The sequence below is a fragment of the Poecilia reticulata genome, linkage group LG19 (genome assembly GCF_000633615.1).
Source record: "Poecilia reticulata strain Guanapo linkage group LG19, Guppy_female_1.0+MT, whole genome shotgun sequence".
Taxonomy (NCBI): Eukaryota; Metazoa; Chordata; class Actinopteri; order Cyprinodontiformes; family Poeciliidae; genus Poecilia; species Poecilia reticulata.
In genome coordinates, this window is record NC_024349.1 from 8,865,865 (window position 1) to 8,881,616 (window position 15,752).

General features: G+C 37.2%; 2 protein-coding genes and 1 long non-coding RNA gene across 4 annotated transcripts; 2 read left to right on the forward strand and 1 right to left on the reverse strand.

The window, feature by feature from the left end:
* The first annotated feature begins 530 nt into the window (after nucleotides 1-530).
* tbx6 (T-box transcription factor 6) lies at nucleotides 531-5,772 on the forward strand. Its single transcript, XM_008436800.2, has 7 exons — nucleotides 531-1,021; nucleotides 1,942-2,209; nucleotides 2,873-3,016; nucleotides 3,726-3,796; nucleotides 3,878-3,936; nucleotides 4,029-4,275; nucleotides 4,816-5,772. Exons 1-7 carry the CDS (start codon nucleotides 666-668, stop codon nucleotides 5,534-5,536), a joined length of 1,866 nt encoding a protein of 621 aa, XP_008435022.1. The 5' UTR covers nucleotides 531-665; the 3' UTR covers nucleotides 5,537-5,772.
* A 1,703-nt stretch (nucleotides 5,773-7,475) lies between these two features.
* Nucleotides 7,476-15,437, forward strand: prodh2 (proline dehydrogenase 2). 2 transcript variants are annotated; one of them, XM_008436801.2, is made up of 11 exons: nucleotides 7,476-7,546; nucleotides 8,171-8,541; nucleotides 9,469-9,659; nucleotides 10,997-11,123; nucleotides 11,447-11,518; nucleotides 11,620-11,700; nucleotides 12,005-12,148; nucleotides 12,253-12,419; nucleotides 13,866-13,976; nucleotides 14,958-15,046; nucleotides 15,124-15,437. In XM_008436801.2, the coding sequence occupies exons 2-11, from the start codon at nucleotides 8,314-8,316 to the stop codon at nucleotides 15,306-15,308; spliced, it is 1,395 nt and encodes a 464-aa protein (XP_008435023.1). In that variant the 5' UTR covers nucleotides 7,476-7,546; nucleotides 8,171-8,313; the 3' UTR covers nucleotides 15,309-15,437. The 2 variants fall into 2 exon arrangements, with proteins under 2 accessions (XP_008435023.1, XP_008435024.1); XM_008436802.2 differs by lacking the exon at nucleotides 7,476-7,546 and having other exon boundaries at nucleotides 8,460-8,536.
* LOC103481396 (uncharacterized) lies at nucleotides 9,555-12,343 on the reverse strand. The gene is made up of 4 exons (XR_536287.2): nucleotides 12,217-12,343; nucleotides 12,053-12,152; nucleotides 10,210-10,294; nucleotides 9,555-9,642 (listed from the first exon to the last, which is right to left on the reverse strand). It is a non-coding gene; the product is annotated as an uncharacterized LOC103481396 (long non-coding RNA).
* Nucleotides 15,438-15,752: the final 315 nt, after the last annotated feature.

Here is a 15,752-nt window from a genome sequence, read left to right on the forward strand (position 1 = left end):
AAAAACAATAAGACAAAACAGCAGGATAAAATGTCCTATGTAACATGAAGCCTAAAATTAAAACAAACTATGAAGGGAGTTTCTCTGGCAGGTTATTTTACTTATAACATGGAAAAAAGTTATTGTTCCAAGTGAAATAATCTGCCAGTGGGTTGCTAGGTAAAGGCTGGGGTTGCTAGGTAACGGCTGGGATTGCTAGGTAACGGTGGCAGTGGAACTTGAACCTTTTCATCAATATTAAGGAATTACTGACTTAAAACAAGCTGCTGTATATCACTGAAGAGCTACCTGTAAGTTAGTTCTGTCTTATTTTAAGTGTACTAAGATATCTGCACTAAAAACTAGACAAAAAATATGTGGTAACATTGTGTTTTTGCATATTCTATATTTTCTCACATAGAGTGCAGAAATGTTTCACACTTTAAATAAGAGAAAACTAACTTACAAGTAAGTTTTTAGCAAGATATAGAACCTTGTTTTAATGCAACAATTCCTTAATATTTATAAAAAGTTCGTTTTTCATCAATTTTGAAGAAGTATTGACTTACAACAATTACTTAAAGTTACTTATAAGTTAGTTTTGTATTATTTCAGCTGTACTATAACCTGTTTGAGAAACTAGAAGAAAAATACTTTGTAAGATATTGCAGTGTTAGCATCTCAAAATGGGAAAGATAAAAGAACATGACATTCATCCAAGTCAGGTAAGTTCTTCTAAATTCAGAAAAATGGCGCAAATGGAGCAAAAATTAAAACGTTTAGAAGAACCGAGAAGCTGGAAGATGAGTTGTTTATCTTGTATCCTCTCACTGAAACTGACGTTTTGTTTTGCAGACAGGGAAGCTCCTGCACGTTTACCTCTGCTTCCTCCCGTATGCGACGCGGCGCCGAGGCTTCTGGGCGCCGGGGAGTCGTCCTCCAAACCCCACAAAGACGAGGTGAAGATGGAGCTGGAGAACTCATCGTTATGGAAGCAGTTCAGCTCAGTGGGAACCGAGATGATCATCACCAAGAAGGGCAGGTCGGCACCTCTGCACACAACCATAAATGACACCTCTAAACACTAAAAAAACACCGTTTTAAAGGACTTTATTGTATTTCATCTTCTCAAACAAACTTCTGAGGCCTTCACAGGTCAGTAAATTACAACATCTAGTTATTAGTTAAGAGGAACAATGTAAAGAGCTGCTTGTGCTCCCAGTCCAACTTAATAAAACCTACAACCTTTTAGTAAATTTGTCTTTTTATTTCAAAGAATTTTGATTTATTTTTAGGTTTTGAAATAAAGAAAAATGAAGAACAATCTATTACATGTCATTTGTGTGAATGACACAAAAAGAAGGTAGTTTACATATAAATAACACAGCTTGTTATATAACTGATACACTGCAAAAAACAAAATCTTATCAAGCATTTTCAGTCTAGTGCAACTAACTACTTTACAAATAACAATGGAGCAAGACACTTATAACCTTACAGAAGTAAGGTTTACATTTGTAAACCTTACTTCTTCTCAGTCTTACAAAGTATTTTGGTTTAGTTTCTAGAGGAAATATTTTAAACATTTCAAATAAGACCAAACTAACTTAGAAGTAATTTTTAATCAGCTGTAGATTTTTTAAAGTCAATAATTCCTTAATATTGGTTTAAAAAATTTACCAGTTCTACTTGCAAATTATTTCATTTTTCCTATAAGTGAAATAATCTGTCAGTGAAACTAGTACATTTTCATCAATACTATGGAATTAACTTCTAACTCGTATTGTGTTGAAAAGTTGTTTCTAATTAATTTTGTCTTAAAGTCTAGTAAGATATTTGCTCTTTAAACTAAACCTTTTTTCCAGCTTTAAAATCCCAATAAAACAGAGTTTCATTTTCTACAGGACCTGCCTGCAGCTCTAAAAGACGCCAAACATTTTCTTTAATTTCTCCGTCTTGCAGGCGGATGTTCCCGGGCCTGAGACTGAAACTGTCGGGTCTGAACCCGTCTCTCCGCTACATCCTCCTGCTGGACGTCGTCCCGGCCGATAACTCCCGCTACCGCTTCCAGGGCGGCGGCTGGCAGGCCGTCGGCGGGGCAGAGGCCAGGCTGCCCGACCGCGTCTTCATCCACCCGGACTCGCCCGCCACAGGCACCCACTGGCAGAGCCGCACCATCTCCTTCCACTACGCCAAGCTCACCAACAACACCCTGGACGCACAGGGACATGTGAGTGCATGCAGGCTAAGGGGGCAACGCACGACGGCGTGTTGGGGCTGCTGCAGACAGAGAAAAAGAAAGAGGAGTAGTACATTCCTGCCAAGAAACACAGAATCTTTTAGATTGATCTAAGAAACTTTCCAGAAACAAACAAGGACATTTCTGAGCTCAAAAAGTCAAAAGTTTGCAAGATAAAAACTAATTGAGATTGATTTTTTTTTAAATAGTTTCAAAAGTAAAAAAAAAAATTTCAACTTTTGTTGGCAAGATTCAAAAGTTGAAAATATTCAACTTGAATTACAAAATTTCTGTAATTTATCTCAAAATTTGAGTTTTTTTTCTAGCAAATTCTTGACTTTTAGAACTAATAAATTTCCTTGTTTTTCTAGCAAATTTTCAACTTTTAGAGCATAGATTTCTTTTTTTTTCTAGCAAATTCTGATATTAATCTAAAAATGCTTGAGTTTTTCTCTAGCAAATGTTTGACTTAACACTCAGAAATGTTCTTGTTTTTTCTACAAAATTTGAGATTAATCTCAAAATCTTTTAGTTTTTTGGTGGAAATTTACAAATTTTTTTCACTGTCTGCAATGGGCCCGATACTTTGTCGTAGCAACATGCTTCATTAGATTTTGATGTTTTTAGTGAATCTTATTTTGGTTTTGCTTCAAGATAATCCTGCACTCGCTGCACCGCTACCAGCCCAGAGTCCATGTGATGGAAGCCAGAGACATGTTACGGTGGGGCGGAGGACAGCACAGCTTTGTTTTCCCGGAGACCCAGTTTATCACAGTCACAGCTTACCAGAACAACAAGGTACGGCTTTTTTTAAAATTAAACTTGATGATAGAGTATAATACAAGGCTGTAAACAAATGCATTCCACACTTCTCAGATTTTTTATTGCAAAAACTTTGAAATCCGTCTATTTTTTTTTTTTTGCTCGTCACAGTAGTAGTTTTCATTACAAATGTACGCAAAACTTTGTCGCTATTGCGCTAATGTAGAAAGAACACAATTTCACAATTTTGGTGTTTCCAACAAAAAATAAACTCAACTAAAATCACAGGCGAGTCATTAAAAAACATGCAGCGCCACGATCCTCCTACCACTTCCTGTCGTCGTCTTCTTCCTGGTTTGCTCCAGTGGCAACTTCCAGTTGTTAATCATGTGATTCTTGTGATGCAAAAACAATTTGTTTACATTCAGTTTAGCAAAATAAACCAATTTCGATATAGCCAAAACAAATCACCGCATCCTAGTGCTAAAACTTATCAAAAAAATATTTTTTTTAACTTGGTGTGTTTCCATTAAGCAAATTTCTTTTCAAAATGTCCAATTGTGTGATTATAATGTCAATGTAAAAGCAGATACTGATGCATTTTGTAGGCCAGTCACAGAAATCTCTGTGAAATCCATTAAAGTTTGTAAATTTATTTTGACAAAATGTAAAAAACGATCAATGCTTTCGCAAGGAACTTCAGAGTTTCCGTGGAAATGAGTCAAAATAATAACTTTGTTTACAGATCACAGAGCTGAAGATCAACTCCAACCCTTTTGCTAAAGGCTTTCGAGAGGATGGCATGAACAGCAAAAAGTAACCGGCAACTAAATTCCCTTAAAAATTAAAAACTTGAACGTAAATTAACTAAACTTAACTTTTTTCCTTCTTTTGCAGGCAAAGAGACGCAAGACAGAAACGCAAGATGGTCGCGCTAACGGAGACTCTGGATATTGGTGAGAGAGATGACAGGAACTATCATTTTAATTCAGTTTTTGATGTGGAATAAACATGGATGATTGTATTTTTGCTCCCGTTGTCCGTGAAGTGAACTGTGATCCCTGTGAAGCCGTTAAACCTGCGGCCTCCAGCTCCGACCTGCAGGCTTTGGCGCTCGCCTCTCTCCCTCCGCTGCCCGACTCTTCCTGCGGGTTCAGACCCGAGGAAGCGTCCTATCCTGTCCCAGAGCCCGCACTGGACCTGACCCAGACCTTCATGACCTCCCAGATGCCAGATATCAGCGTAACAATGCAGGAAACGCAGGAAAACGAAGCGGCACACAATCTGATTGAAAGGTGAGGAAATATGCTGGTTATCTTTGGAACAATATTTGCAGAATCATGCAGATTTGTAAAAAATAAGAAGCTTTTTTATACTGGTTTAAAACGTTCTTCAAGAAAAGAAATGTTACCACTTTACTAACTCTGATTAAATGGATATGGACAGGTAAGATGGCGTATTAAGGCCATTGTAAACAAAAAAGGAGTACATTTTCACCAAAAAAACAAAAACAAAAAAAAACAGAAATTTTCAAGAAAAAAAAAAGAAAATTTCTGAGTTGAAAAGTAAAATAATTGCTAGAGGAAACCCACAATTTGAGATCTCAAAACTTTTCTAGAAGAAAAGTTAGAAATGACTGAGATCCAAAAGTCAAGTTTGACAGAAAAAAAATCTCGAATTTTATCATTTATTTCTGAGTTTTAAAAGGTGAAAGTTCTGTTGAAACTCAAAACTTTTAGTTTTTCTAAGAGATTTTCTGTTTTTTTGTATGGCCCTAAAACGCAGTCATAGAAAGACGTAAACAGTGCATAAACTGTTTATTTTCTCCTTCACAGCTCAGACGTCATGGCTGAAGCGACCTTTGAGCCTAGCTTCTCTGCTCCTCCATCCCATCCTCACCCATCCTTCCCTCCGGTGGATTACCCTTCCAGCTCCTTCAGCTTCCCCACACCTCCACCTTCAGACTCCTCTTCCTCCCCCGCTAATGGCGCCTTCATCCCGGAAGCAATCAGCCCCCACACTCCAGCTGATTTCACCTGCCCGTCAAATCCACAAACATCTCCTCCCTCTCAGGTGCAGCATGGAGAACCGGATGCTAATGCAAGTAATGGACGTTTAGTTCACACTTCGGCGGCTTTTACTTATCCAAATATCCTCCCTACGAATGCAGAACCTGAATATTCTTTAGCTACTTTACCTGCTAATGGTTCCTGCAACACTTTTGCGTTGCCGTCGCTTCCCCAACAAATTAAAACTCTCTCATTTCCAAACGTAACTCAAAACACTGCTTTGAATTTCTCCAACTTGACCCACCAAGCTCAGTTCGCGACTGCCCCCTATCGTCCGGAGGTGGTATTGCACCGCCAGGCTTTTATTCCTCAGCCGACCTCCACGCCTCCGCCAGCTCTTTACCCCGCCTTCCCATCATACCCTCTCCGCCTGCATCAGGACCCCCACTCCGCCCTCTCTGCACCCTTCAGGCATCTTTACAGACAGCACCAGCAGAGCCACCCTCACTCCCAAGGGTCCTACATCAGCACAAGAGCAGTGTTTTAAATTAATGTTTGGTTTCAAGGCGCTTTACGGGAATTTAGCAATAGACTAGAAGTAGCAGTCGTGAACTTTGTATGAGAGCCAAACTGTTCAGCTGATTAATATTGGTGATAATAATGATGATTTGCATATACTTTGAAGTACAGCTTGGTATGATGGTGTATTAGAGTACAGTTGCTAGACCCGTTGTGGCTCAATATTGGTCCATATATAAAGCGCACCGGATTATAAGGCGCACTGTCGGCTTTTGAGGAAATTGAAGGTTTTTAGGGGCGCCTTATAGTGTGGAAAATATGGTAACTAAATTAGACCATGCTTACAGAAAATGTTTTATTTATTATGGCTTCTTGAATTTCAAGTAAATATTTGTAGCAAATATGCATGCCCATAAAAAGTAAAGGCATCAATTTAGAAGGTTTGTTAAAACACCAATTTGACTGAGAACAAAGTTTTTTAATGTCTTTTAGTGTTGCTGAAGTCCATCCATCCATTTTCTTACACCCTTGTCCCTCAGTGGGGTCGGGAGGGTTGCTGGTGCCTATCTCCAGATAGTGTACCGGGCGAGAGGCGGGGTCACCCTGGACATGTCGCCAGTCTGTCGCAGGGCAACACAGAGACACACAGGACACACAACCATGCATACACACACTCATACCTAGGGGCAATTTCGAGAGGCCAATTAACCTGACAGTCATGTTTTTGGACTGTGGGAGGAAACCAGAGTACCTGGAGAAAACCGTTGCTGAAGTCACATTTAGATAAATGTTTCTATGTGATAAACGTCTTTTCAGTGATGAAAGATTTTCAAGCTAATTTTTGTCAAAATGAGACAATCTGAACAAGTTATTCTGACCAAAACTCAATTTAAATTTAATTCTGATTTTTAAACATTTTAATTCCATATAAAATATGTTGGTCCTGTTATCTCTTTCTTTTATCTTTGCTCAACAAGTTATTTCTATTTTTTAAGTTGTTAAACATGAACTTCATATGTTGTATTTTTCTTCCTTGTTTTAAAATAAATATTTTATTTAAATTGTTGTTTTTTTTGTCTTTTCTGATTACTTAAACCCTGCACAAGTAATGCTATTGCTATTTTTCTGTAAGTCTACATTAACTGCAAAAAAGAAAAAAAACTGCTTTTCAAACTCTAACAAGTATATTTTTGGGTCAAAATGTTAATAACACAAATCCTGGAAGCCGGATGGGAAAACTTCACATAGAAACCACCTGGCTGCACATTAACGCATCTCTATGAACAACAACCAGTCCTGCAGCTCCCCTCTGCAAACCTCTGAGGTGAAGAACAAACAGACGAAGAAAAGCAGAAACAAACCAGAAAGGTCCGGCTTCGCTGCACATGATGTGTCCAACAGTCCCTGAATGATCTCATCTCTTCTAGTTTTGCTTAAGTTGCAAAAAAGTATTAAACATTTTGGGGAGAAACCATATTTTACCTCCAACACATCGGCGATAAAATGGAAACTTTCCTTAAGTTTATTTATAAGACAATTTCAACTTTTAAAGTCAAATTTGTCCCATTAGGGCAAATATTTCTGAGACATAAACTTCTTCTATGAAGTATGGAATAAACATATTTTGCATATTGTACACCAAACTGCAAGATGCAATGAAAAAATACTGACTGTTTAGTATAGTTTTAAAATGGTAAACAGGGCGATTCTGACATGAATGCCACACTGGGCGGGCCCCGACAACATAGGTTTCAAAAAGCTAATTGTTGGTTCAAGCTGTAAAAGGATAAAACACATTTAGAAAAGTTCTTAAAGTAAAGCAATATGCAGTGATGCACTTTATATTTGTGGCCAACTTAGTGTCAGTGGATCACAAACCAAGTGAAGATCTATGAGGCAATGCTACGGGTCAGACTGATGTTTACTCAAATGTCCCAACAGTCACTGATTAACCCAAAAGTCCTGCGCTTGGATCCTCAAACTGCAGCTACCAGCTTTAATCAGTGAGGTGATCTGGGTGGCGTTTATGGGACGGATGGTAAAACTTTCTTTCTTTTCTGCTTCAGTTTTCTATTTTCTTGAATTAGATTTGATTCTGCTGTAAAAAATAGTTTTTGAGGTGATTTTTTTTTACCCGTTAAACACTTGAGCCAGAGTCACAAGAAAATAGATAAAAATACTTGGTAAAATTTTGTGTTTCTTTACTAATCCTACCAACAAATTACTTAACATTTAAAAATACTAAATAAAACTTTAGTAGATGTCTCACAAAATTAGAGAGCTAAATAAATACACACTGCAAAAACACAAACTCTTACGTTTTATTTTGTTTGGTATCTACTGCAAATATCTTAGTGCTCTTATAATAAGATAAAATTAAATTACAAATAACTTTTCATCAATATACTGGAGCTTGCTTGAAGTCAATAATTCTTATAACGAGCGCCAATATGTTGCTGAATAATTACTTATAAGCTAGTTTTCTTATTTCAAGTGAACTAAGATAATTGCTTGAAACTAGACAAAAATACCTGATTAGATTTTATGTTTTGCAGTGTTCTATCTTATCTTTATGCTTCTATAGAGCTCATAAACGGAAACCAGCATCGGTTTTGTAAAATTTCAAAACTTTTGTGTTTTTCTTTCTCCTATATATATATAGAATTTTTACCTAGAAAGGAAAACAACGGTCTAAAATTGAATATTTGGCACTGTAACATATATTTACACACTCTAAAGACATAAAATTTTTCTATAAGCTGGTTTCCAGCTAAACCTGAACACACTTGTGTTTCTCCTGGGACGATGCTGTGCTCTAACCTCCGCTCGGCCGTCCCTCACCTCTTGTCGCGGAGGCTTGTTGGTACCGCCACCTCCAGGACGGCAGCGGTGAAGCGGCCGGAGATTCTGTCGGTCAGCCTGGCCTTTGAGGATCCGAGTGCCTTCAGGGTGAAGAGTCTGGGCGAACTCCTCCGAGCTCTCGGTGTCTTCCGCCTGTGCTCCTTCCCTGTGCTGGTCAACAACTGTGGTAAGGTGAGATCGAAGCTTTATGAAGTCTTTCCTGTCTTTCTTTTCCTTGACACTTAATAAACCCATTTCTTTTTAGATTAAAATTTTAAAATTTTTTTGTAATTTGGTAATTTTTTAAACTATGACAGAGTATTAGGACTATACTAAGAAAATAAATAAGTAAGTAAATATATCAATAAAATTATGGGAATAAAGTTGTACGGAATAAAGCTGTAGTATGATTTTAATTCATGTTATCATGACTTTATTCTCCTACAAATTTGTATTTGCAATATTATGATTATTTTCACAAGCAAGCAAAACAAAATGAAAAAATCAAAAGCAAGGAAAAAAATCTAGACAAAAACTAAACAAATTTCTTGTCAATGGCAAGAGCACAAAGTGTAGCCTAAAAAAATTAAGCAAATGCTTATTATTCCTTCACTTTTTATATGCATACAGCATTACCAAAATCAATACAGCATTTTTCCTCCATGTTTTCTAAAGCATATCTCTAAGAAATTGCGGTCAAGTCTGTAGACAAACTCATAAAAGAAAATAAACAATCATAATCAAACCTTTTTGTATTTGTAGCAAATGATTTGTATGCATTTTTTTTAATTTGAAGAATGAAAAACACAGTTGCATCTCCTCACAATGATTATTTCACTCCCAAATCCCTCCAACTGAAGTGCAAGTGTTTCATCTTGATATTTTGTTTTTGAACAAACTCTTCTCTCATTGTTTTTTTAATTTAAAGCCACTCCTGTTTACACTTGAAAATGAATTTATTATAGGCTTAGGATATAATGAATACTACTAAATTATAACATTTTAAAGTAAATGAAAGAAATATTGAATTAGTTGGATAAAAATAATTTTATCCAGGGCCCAGGAGAACCGCACCATACTTTCTATAACTGATTCAGTTATAATTTTAATCTTTTTTAGCTGATGACAGCAGCACGCACAATCCTGGGGAGGAGAGGGTTCTCTTTGCTGCTGCGGCCCACCGTCTACGCCCAGTTTGTGGCTGGAGAAAACGAGATGGAGATCTCCCAGTCCATGGGAAAGATCAGCTTGCTGGGACTGAGGCCCATGTTGGCGGTTCCGATAGAGGAAGACCTTGGAGAGAGCATTGGGTATACCTTAAATTCCTGCAGAGTTTTGTAGAAATTATTCATACCTTTTAAGGTTTTTCATATTTTGTCACATTACAATCGCACACTTCAATATATTTCACAGATTTATTATATAAACCAAAATAAAGTGGTGCATAATCGTAAAATGGAAAGATAAGACTTTTTTTCTACTTTGAAGCATTTTACCAACACACAGCATGATACTTCTACTTGTATGTTACATTAAGATCAGACTTGGTTTCTTTAGACAAAACACCGTGCATCATTTTCCTTCCACTTTAAAATTATTTTTTTTAATTTGGTTTGGTAAATCACGCAAAATCTCAATAAAACACTTTGAAGTTGAAATTGGGGTTGTAAAGTGACAAATTGTGGAAATAAATACTGTTACAAAGCACTGTACATTCAAAAAGGTTGGTTTTAAATCATTCATTAATGTAATAAAAAACTTATTTGAGGCTTTGATGAATACAGTATAAAAGGTTGCAATAAATCCACCTGTAACTTGGTCCCCAACAGCTGAAAATAGTATTTTTAATGTTACACTCACCGATAGCTCACTGAAAAAGTGTTGACCTTTCACTAATGCCAGCTGGTCAGCTCAATTTTTGTTCCTCTTCTAATGTTTGGTCAACCTGAAATAGACACAAAGCACGATTTTTCCTTAAAAAATATATTTAGTGAAATCCTGTTGTAGTAATTCATGTTTAATCTCTCACTTTGTATTTCTACTCATATTAGAGAACCAGAATTTATCCCCGAGGAGAAACTGTTAATTTGTTGACGAGCTACTCCGTCAAAATGTTACATATGAGCAAATACGAATATAATCATATGTGACATAAATAGATTCATAATTGTGAACTTACATGTAATTTAGCTATAAAATTAACAAATGAAATAAAATAAAAACAAGTATCTCCATACAAATATGCAAAACTAAATGATTTCAGAATAAAGAGAAAATATTAAGACTTGGTATTGACTTATATTCGTTTTAGTTACTGCATTAATGCCTAACCCTAACCATTACCACTACATTTTTTAATTTAAACTTAATCAAAATTTAATTCCCACCTGAAACCTTTAACCTTGACCCACAACATTAAAAATGGCTTTGGTCCTCATAAGGACAATGGTCTTCAGAGGGTGGGTGAATGTAGCAGAAAATGTCCTTAACAAACACTAAAGACAAGTACACACACACACACACACACACACACACACACACACACACACACACACACACGCACACATGCATAACTCGACAACATTATCTTTAATATTTGGATGTGTGTTGAAATGTCATAGTTCTAAGTAAGCTTTATCCCCACTAGAGAAAAGAGATATGACGACAACATGGCGGCCATGTTGGAATGTGTGCGGATGTCCCACAGCAATGCCTGGAGCAAAGACCCGATGATGCAGCTGAAGATCACGGCTCTGCTCAGCCCGGAGCTGTGTGTAAGGATCCTTCCTCCATACACAAAAATATTAAATATAAAACATTTCTTTTTCCTTTATTTTATTTTATCTTTTGGACTTGAGGCTTACCACCAACACACTGACAGCCTTGAATTCCTACACGTATGAGGGGAAAAAAGATAAGAACCCACGTTTTAGTGTTTGCGCTGTCAACAGCTGCTCTAAGCTGTTTCTGCCGACTCAACACTAATTTCCCCAGCCTAGTTGCCCTCCGTTTCCATCAGTCTGTCTCTCTGTCATGTTGATCTATTACTGAATGTCCTTCACCTCTTTCTACTGAGAATAAACTGTTTGTGTCAAAGGTCAAACTCACAACCCTGATTGCACAGCAGCCATACGACCTGAGCCTCCTTGTCCGAGCGATGGACGGAGAAGTAAGCCAGCAGTCCACTGAGTAATGTAGATTATACAGTGTATTTTTCTAATTTTATTCACAATATCACTTGCATTTTAAATAATTTATACTGTTTTTTAGATGGTAACGTTTCCTGGATTGGAGGAAAAAGAGGCGGCTCATTTCTTGTGTGGTCTGCAAAGACTGAACAAAATAGCGGAGGTAACCCTTCCCAGACTTATCTGTTTGTAATGGTTGTATTTTCACAATCCAGTTGCAGTCAGAAGTAGTTTTATGGGCATTCTGACACACACGTACTGTTGTCATTGCTGTACTGTAATATATTTGTTTTCCTGTCAGTCGTTGTGACAACAGTGACTTATTTTAAGATTCACCCACATCCATATTCCTACCGTTCACAGTAATAAAAAATGGTATTCCATTTAAATAAATGTTTATCTTTATCTTTTGTGATGTTGCTGTAATAATAAAAGTTACATTGTTAAATGTTGATTATTGTTTTTAGGCAAGTGTTAACAAAGTCAGAGTGCTGGTTGATGCAGAGTACACCTACATGAACCCGGCTCTCACGCTGGTCACCATGGCGCTGATGAAGAAGTTCAACAAAGATGGCGCCTGGATCTGGAACACCTATCAGTGTTATCTAAAGGCAGCTGTCAAAATCGACGGTTCAATAACTTCTACAAACATCTGAGCATTTCCACTGTTTCCACTCACTGATGGTATGTGACAAGCGTCTCATCTGTCAACCAGGAGTCCGGGTCTCTGCTGTTGGAGGCTCTCCATCTGTCGCAGGCTGAAGGTTTCTGCTTGGGAGTCAAACTGGTACGAGGTGCATACATGGACAAAGAGCGAAAGCTGGCAGAGAAGGAGTGCCGGGTGGATCCCATTCACCCGAGCTGGGAAGAGACCAACAAGAGGTTGGATGCACAGCAAATACCAAGGCTAAATCTAAGGACGGACTTAAATTATAATCGCCATCTCAGTTTCAAAATGTCAACCCAAAAGTACAGCCTGGAAGAAACATTTGACTAACAGAGTGACCCAAACTGGCTTTAATGCACAAAATAATGAGTTCAGACGACTGAATCCAAATCTATATTTCCATAAGTTTTTAATAACACAGTGGATCTCTCATTAGAATCTAACTCTAAATTTTTCAGGGAAAATTCATAAAAAGACCAAAAATATTTAAAATAAAACAGGAAGCTAACTTAGGTGCTAAAATGAGGACATCATGTTTGTTTAAATGAAATAAAAATTGCAATTGAAAAATCATTTTCAAACCAAAACTAAAGGTTTTACACTGAGAAAGGAAACTGAAAAAGATTTGAAAACTTTTTGGTTCAGATTTTTTTTTCAGTTTTATGCCTTTTATTGGTTCAAACATTTTTTATTTTATTTTATTTTTTACAAATTTTATATCCTCAATTTAACTCCATGTAATCTTTATAACCCAAAGAGCCTTTCTTGTCAAAATCTCTTAATTAAAATTGGTCTTACTGTTTGTCTTAATGCGTATTAAGGTTGTATTTAGTGTTTAAGCGATCAATGTATGCAGTTGTAATTATTTTCATAGGGGTTCTCAAGCATCAGCTTGCTGGGACTGAGGCCCATGTTGGCGGTTCCGATAGAGGAAGACCTTGGAGAGAGCATTGGGTAGACCTTAAATTCCTGCAGAGTTTTGTAGAAATTATTCATACTTTTTAAGGTTTTTCATATTTTGTCACATTACAATCGCACACTTCAATAGCACACTTCAATATATTTCACAGATTTATTATATAAACCAAAATAAAGTGGTGCATAATCRTAAAATGGAAAGATAAGACTTTTTTTCTACTTTGAAGCATTTTACCAACACACAGCATGATACTTCTACTTGTATGTTACATTAAGATCAGACTTGGTTTCTTTAGACAAAACACCGTGCATCATTTTCCTTCCACTTTAAAATTATTTTTTTTAATTTGGTTTGGTAAATCACRCAAAATCTCAATAAAACACTTTGAAGTTGAAATTGGAATTGTAAAGTGACAAATTGTGGAAATAAATACTGTTACAAACTGTTACAGTTGTAATTATTTTCATAGGGGTTCTCAAGCATTTGCGGATTTTAGCTCTTCGTGGTCGGCTGTGAGTGAAAACCAGCGAATGCTGATCACCGGAAATCCACTGTGATAATAACGTTCAGCCATTGCAAAATCCAAAACATCTCTCAACTGAACTTGCTATGACAAAAAAAAAAAGTGATCTATATATTCATTTAATTTTCATTTAGAAGTCAAAACCTTCATTAATTCAGACGTTTTCACAGCAGAGTGAGAAATAAACCCGTAACATGTTACGACTTCTTGTGGCAACAGTTATAACGGCTGCCTGGACGTGATGCTGGAAGCCATAGCACAGAAACCGGACCGCTACAGGATCATCGTGGCCACCCACAATGAGGAGTCTGTGAGACGAGCTGCTAAAAGGTAAGGACATAAATAAAAACATACTTCACAGGGTTATTTTAAAGGAAAATTAATTAAGGATTTAAGGAAAAGGTTTGAAGGAGAGAATGAAGAATCATCACCATCAGTCCACAGAAGTCACTCTTCTGTTTAGAAAACTAAATATATTAACCGGCGGAAGCTTACTGAGTTTTAAACAAGCTTTAAAGGGCATTGTTTGCCTTGCAGTCAAATAATGAGCTTTAAAGGAACAAATCAATATTTAAGCTCAATCGAACATCGTGATGAAGGCTAGATATATTAAAGGGGATCTAATATGCAAATGTCACATTTTGCACGTTTTTGTACTTTTTTTTAAGTCTCAACTGCTTCTAAAAACAGCCCAACCGCTTAAAAAAAAACACTAAACAGACGTTTTTGGTGTGTAAAATTAGCGGCTTCAAAAAGTAACACTTGACTAGCATTGTGCTGTCACCTAGCAACCCCAGCAGAGGTCCAGCATGTTTGGTCAGCTGGTATGCACTGTACAATGGCTTCTAGAAAAGACAAGTGTATTATTGTTGACTTACCATCCAGAAACCACTTCCTGTAGTCTTGTTTATTGTACACGATGCTCCGCTTCTGCTTTTCAAAGATGCATAGTTGTATATTTATGGATCTGTCTGCAGCCATTTTCATGCGAGAGTGTAAAGTGTTGATTTGGGGGGTGAATCCAGCAGCAGCTCATTCTGAAAGGAGTTCAAAAGAGGCAGAACTGAGCAGACTAAAATCTAATCTAATAATTCTGTGCAAAACCATATAATGAACATGTTTTCTATAGAACATAGACCTACCCTAACCTGTTCAAGGAAGCATAATACTTAAGATATTTAAACATTCGTAGGTTCAAACATGCTGGAATAACTCCCGGGTTGTAGCAGGGTATCCTGATCTTTTCTCATGACTGTACAGGACAGGAATATTTAAAGTTTTGAGTGTTTAAAATGAACATTTGTACTGTAGGATGGAGGAGTTGGGGATAGAAAAAGATGGAGGCTCGGTGTGTTTCGGCCAGCTACTGGGGATGTGTGATCACGTCTCCCTGACCCTGGGTGAGATGAACTCCTTTTTCCTTCATGTTGTACAGAAGAGCATCACTAACGTTGACTATTGTTTTTCTTTTGACCAGCAAAGGAAGGTTATCCTGTCTACAAGTCGGTGCCATACGGCTCAGTGGACGACACTCTCCCCTACCTGGTGCGCCGGGCCCAGGAGAACCGCACCGTACTGCAGGGCATTCGCAAAGAAAGAGACCTGCTGAGGCAGGAGCTCAGACACAGAATGAGGCGGAGCATGAGGGGTGGCAGCGAATGACGGATAACCAACATAGAGACTGAAAACAAATCAGGAAACTGATGAAATGGCGTATTCTCTTGGATAAATTACTTATGAATGTTATGCAATTCTAAATAAACAAATCCCTTGTTTTACACGTTATATCCCACAGCGTTCTGCAGTCTCCACTTTTTGTCGTCATGTATGTGAACAATTTTTAATGTATGCTGATCTTTTATTCTTGGTCACAGTAAAAGCAGAAGTTACTGCAGGCATGTTGACTAATGTTATGAAGTTACAAAGCTAGCATAGATGTTTACAGCTGAATGTATCAAAAATAGTTCAAATGTTCTCCAGAATGACTGACAGTGCATTTAAAATTTCATTAGCATAATTGCCCAAGTCCTATTTCTAGAAAACAGGGCTTAGCTAAAAGGACTTAGCAATTATGCTAATAGACTCAAAAGTTAACCTCAAACTGCA

Coding starts and splice junctions, on each gene's coding strand:
- tbx6 (XM_008436800.2), top strand. CDS start 666: ATGGGAAAGATAAAAGAACATGACATTCATCCAAGTCAGGTAAGTTCT. Junction 2,210..2,872: donor CCCTGGACGCACAGGGACAT/GTGAGTGCATGC, acceptor TTTTGCTTCAAG/ATAATCCTGCACTCGCTGCA. Junction 3,797..3,877: donor GATGGCATGAACAGCAAAAA/GTAACCGGCAAC, acceptor CTTCTTTTGCAG/GCAAAGAGACGCAAGACAGA.
- prodh2 (XM_008436801.2), top strand. CDS start 8,314: ATGCTGTGCTCTAACCTCCGCTCGGCCGTCCCTCACCTCTTGTCGCGG. Junction 8,542..9,468: donor TGGTCAACAACTGTGGTAAG/GTGAGATCGAAG, acceptor AATCTTTTTTAG/CTGATGACAGCAGCACGCAC. Junction 11,124..11,446: donor TGCTCAGCCCGGAGCTGTGT/GTAAGGATCCTT, acceptor TTTGTGTCAAAG/GTCAAACTCACAACCCTGAT.